Genomic DNA, 5,000 nt, shown 5'->3' with positions numbered 1-5,000 from the left:
GTCCGTCTCCGTGGTCTGTGTCCCTCTTAGTTGGGGGCAGTAGCTCAGCGGTAGAGCGGGTTGGCCACAATGTTGGCCACAATGTTGCTAGTTCGATCCCCGGCTCCTCCTAGCGGAGTGTCGAGGTGTCCCTGAGCAATCCACCTCATCCTTACTGCTCCTGACGAGCTGGCTGTCGCCCTGCGTGGCTGAATCCGCCCTCGGTGTGTGAATTTGTGCATGAATGGGTGCATAAATGGGTGAATGTCGGGCAGTGTTGTAAAGCGCTGTTGGATGAAAGCGCTTTATAAATACAGTCCATTCATTGCCCATCCCTCCAGGTTCCTGAAGCTGTACGGACTGCGATTCAGTAAGGAGGACCACGTCCAGTTCATCAGGCTGCTGTACGAGCTGGTGACGCTGCCCCATCTGGAGCCACACGTCATGCAGAGCTTCGCCCGGCTGCTCATCCAGTTGCTGAAGTGGGTGGTCCACGTACACACATGTACACACACGCACGCACGCTCGCACGCACGCACGCACGCACGCACACACACACACACAGGTAGACACAAAAAACATGCACGTGTACACACATGTGCATGCACACGAACAAACACACACTTGTACACACACACACAAACACGCATGCACGCACAAACACACACAGACAGGCGCACAAACACGATGACGCACACACACTCATGTACGCATACACACACAAACATGCACACCAACACACTCACACACACACACACACACACACACACACTCTTAATCTGTCAAGGTGCAAGTGTGTGACAAGAAGCAGCTGCAGAAGGGAGAATCCGAACGTGTTCTATAAAACTGATTGTATCAAGCGTTCCTTGACGGGTGAAACACAGACGGTGTCACGGTGCATATTCCCAGATCCTCTCCGATAGTTTCACCTTCCAGACCCCAGAGGCAGCCAGAGCATCAGCCAGTTCTGACATTTTCTCAGGGCTGCTCAAACCGTTCACACACTTTTCTCGGAGTGCGACAACGGTTTGTGGTCAATCGCCTCTAAATGTTTCCACTTCGGTCGGGGGCTGGGAACACGTGTCTAATGAGGGACCGTGCCAGACGACCGCTCGCGGATGAATGGTTCACTTCACAACGCGTGTTCGCCACGCCCTGCCTCTCAAACGTCTGTGGTCGGCTCCCGTCGGCTTGACTCCGACGGCGCTCTCATTCGGGGGCTTGATGGACATGAAGCCCAGGTGGTGAGCAGCCCCCAGATCCTCCGACGTCCGTCAGCGACCAGCGCTTGTTCTGGAGCTGACCCCTGCGGTGTCTGGTGTCGGAGCGGGAGCGAGCCGTTCGTTCCCCGTGAGATAAACAAAGCGCTGTGCAGACTCCCGGCTGAGGCAGAACAGGGCTGGCGGGCGGCGCTCAGGGCCTGTCATCTGGTTCACGTCAACCTTTTGCATACCTCACTTCTCAACCTTTCAATTAGTGCATTCTCCTCTCTCTCTCTCTCTCTCTCTCTATCTCTCTCTCTCACTCTCTCTCTCTCTCTCTCTCTCTCTCTCTCTCTCTCTCTCTCTCTCTCTCTCTCTCTCTCTCACTCTCTCTCTCTCTCTCTCTCTCTCCTCTCTCTCTCTCTCTCCCCCTCTCCCTCGTTTAACCATTGTAACTCTTGCGACGCCGGGCTCCACCATTTTGATTAACTCCTCTGCCCCCCCCCCCCCTGACAGGAAGAAGGAGCTGCTGTCCAGGGACGACCTCCAGTTACCGTGGCAACCGCTGTACCTGCTGTACGACCGCGTCGTCTACTCCAAGACGGAACACCTGGGCCTCGTCTGGTACCCCAGGTGACGGCCAGTCCGAGACACGCCCACATGCATGGAGGACGCCCCCCCCACGCACACGCACATGTGCACGCACACATGCACACTCACGCACACACGCACTGTGAACGCACATGAGCACACGCAAGCAGGCACACAGAGGCACGCACGCACACAATGACGTACGCATTGACATGCACAAACATTAACACACACACACACATACATACACAGACACACACACACACACACACACACACATATACGCACCCATACTCACGCAGACACACATGCAAACACATACAGACAGTACACAGGCCCATGCACGCACACACCCATGCGCACACAGACGCACACAGACTCTCTTGCCTGTGTGTCTCTTGCCTTCATTTTCTCAATATTCCAGGATTAGATTTCTGTGTCTCTCTGCACAGCTTTGATGAAACTCAAGCCCCTCAAATCCCTCGCTCCAGGAAAGAGTTTTTCCAGGATATCTGACCTGGTGGGGGTCATTTGAATTCCATCAGATAGTGAAATGAAAAACATAGACACACACACCACACACACACAACACACACACACACACACACACACACACACACACACACACACACACACACACACACACACACACACACACACACACACAAACACCAACACACAGACACCAAACATGTAAACTCACGGACACACATGCATGCACGCGCACGCACACACACACACACACGCAAACACACACTTAACAATCAGCGTCTGTTCTGTTCCTACTTGCAGCTCGGTGGAACACATCCTGAAGGCGTTGGTGAGGAACTGCAGACTGTGAGTCTCCAGCCGCACCAAGACGTCTAGAACATGTGGAACACATCTACAACATCTAGAACATCTCGAACGTCTAGAGCATCTGGAACAAACCTAGAACATCTGGAACACATCTAGAACATCTAGAACACATCTACAACATCTGGAACACATCTACAACATCTGGAATATCTAGAACATCTAAATTATAACATCTATAACATCTGGAACATCTAGAACTTCTGGAACACCTAGAACATTTTGAACCCCTAGATTAGAACATCTAGAACATCTAGAATAGAACATCTAGAACCCTTTAGAACACTAACATCTATATAATCTAGAATTGCACATCTAGAACATCAACATTTACAACATTTAGAACATCTAGAAGATCTAGAACGTCTAGAACACCAAGAACCTGTAGAACGTCTCGAACATCTGGAACCCGCGTCCCAGTGACCGGATGGAGGGCCACAACCGTTCCTGTTCTTCTTCTCTTTACATCTTTAAATGTTTAAACGTGACGGCATGTGTCCCTGAGCAAGGCACCTCACCCTAACTGCTCCTGACGAGCTGGTGGTCGCCCTGGGTGGCCCACACCGCCATCGCTGTGTGAATGTGTGCATGAATGGGTGATTGTTAGGCAATATTGTAAAGCGCTTGGTTAGAAAGCGCTGTATTAATGCAGTCCATTACCATTGAACAACGAGCGTGTCCCCCTGATCGTGTCCCTCTGTCCTCCATGTCCGTCTGTGCCCCTGTACCCGTGTGTCTCGTCCCTGTCTACCCTGGCAGGTACTTTCCGGCGTCGAGCACCCAGGAGATGCTGAGCGAGTGGCGCCCCCTGCTGTGCGTGTTCGACGCGGTCATGCTGAAGGCCTGTCAGCAACATGGAGCTGTTCCTGCCCACCGTCATGCCCCCCCCGGAGCACCCCCAGGGCTTCCTGTGAGAGAGAGAGAGAGAGAGAGAGAGAAGAGAGAGGAAGAGAGAGAGAGAGAGAGAGAGAGGAGAGAGTGTGTGTATGTAACTGAACCCTGAGTACCTCTCCCCCTATTGTGGTTCTGGTTCCCACCTGAGTGCCCCCTCAGCGCTGTGAGTGCCTCAGTGTTTGACGTCCCCGTCCTTCTCCCTGCCGTCCGTTAACGCAGTCGGGGGGGGGGGGGGGGGGGGGGGTTTGGGGGCGCTCTTTGTTAACACGTTCCCCAGCGGCTGTGGGGGGGGAACGACACCCTTGGAGGGACAGCGTTCGCGGCCGACGCCGTCATCCCATCCAAGGCCTCCTCCGTATTCGCCACTGCTTGACCTCTGACCTCTGCGGACTCCCCCCCCCCCCCGACCCAGCCGGGTATTTCCGCGGCTATTTCGGACTTCTTGGGGGGGGCTCTTTGTTTTATATCCACCCCCCCACACACACCCACACACACTCATGGGGGGGTGTCTCCCCCGGACACTCTTTGGGGGAGGCCGTTCATCACGTCGCCCGCGGGGAGTTTCCACGACGCCTCGTTTTTTAAAAAAAGTGCCTTTTTCCATCTTTAGTGTTCCTCAGTCTGTCCGTCCGTCCGTCTCCTGCCGCGGGTCTGTCTCCGCTTCCACCGCCCATAAGAGGGAAAGAGTGAGATCATCACTCAGGGATGGATTAGGGAAACTCGGTGTGTGTGTGTGTGTGTGTGTGTGTGTGTGTGTGTTTATTTACTTTTCTTTTTTTTCCAGTTTGTGGTTTGATGAGTTAATGAGTCTCTGGATGGCCGTGCAGAATCAACCCAGCTGGGAGGGGGTGAGTGAACACACACACACACACACACGCACACACACACACACACACACACACACACACACACACACACACACACACACACACACCCCTATACACACACACACACACACACACACACACACCTATACACACACACACACACCTATACACACACACACCTATACACACACACACACACACACACACACACACACACACACACACACACACAATGAGACCCACACAGCGTGACACATGCACCCACACACATTCACATAGCGAGAGACGAGCACACACACACAGCAAACACTTACGCACACAGAGAGACACACACAAACGCACACACACACACAGAGAGACACACAGCAAACCAAGCATATACACACACACCGAGGCACACACACACACACACACATCGAGACACGCACATGCACACACACACACACACGCACACACACTGGGAGACACGCATACAACCACACACACACACACACACACACACACACATACACACACACTTAGTTCAGTTTAGTTTATTTAACAGGGGCCCTGCTCAGCACAACAGGTGGGCCAGAACTACCTGGAGCCTCCAGGGACTCCAGGTATAAGTTAGCCATGATGCTAGCTCTATAGCCCACTTATACCTGGAGTC

At 53.2% G+C, this 5,000-nt stretch overlaps 1 protein-coding gene across 1 annotated transcript in view; it reads left to right on the top strand.

Moving 5' to 3' along the window:
- The window catches only part of LOC115531304 (proteasome activator complex subunit 4B-like), a 53,674-nt gene that overhangs the window by 1,478 nt on the left and 47,196 nt on the right, over window positions 1-5,000 (top strand). Inside the window, 6 exon segments of the mRNA XM_030340483.1 lie at window positions 321-461; window positions 1,698-1,814; window positions 2,565-2,609; window positions 3,387-3,471; window positions 3,473-3,537; window positions 4,306-4,369. Coding sequence (XP_030196343.1) covers window positions 321-461; window positions 1,698-1,814; window positions 2,565-2,609; window positions 3,387-3,471; window positions 3,473-3,537; window positions 4,306-4,369 — 517 coding nt within the window.

The sequence above is a fragment of the Gadus morhua genome, chromosome 18 (assembly GCF_902167405.1).
Source record: "Gadus morhua chromosome 18, gadMor3.0, whole genome shotgun sequence".
NCBI lineage: Eukaryota > Metazoa > Chordata > Actinopteri > Gadiformes > Gadidae > Gadus > Gadus morhua.
The sequence above is the reverse complement of the archived record's forward strand: the minus strand, read 5'-3'. Positions and strand labels throughout refer to the sequence as shown.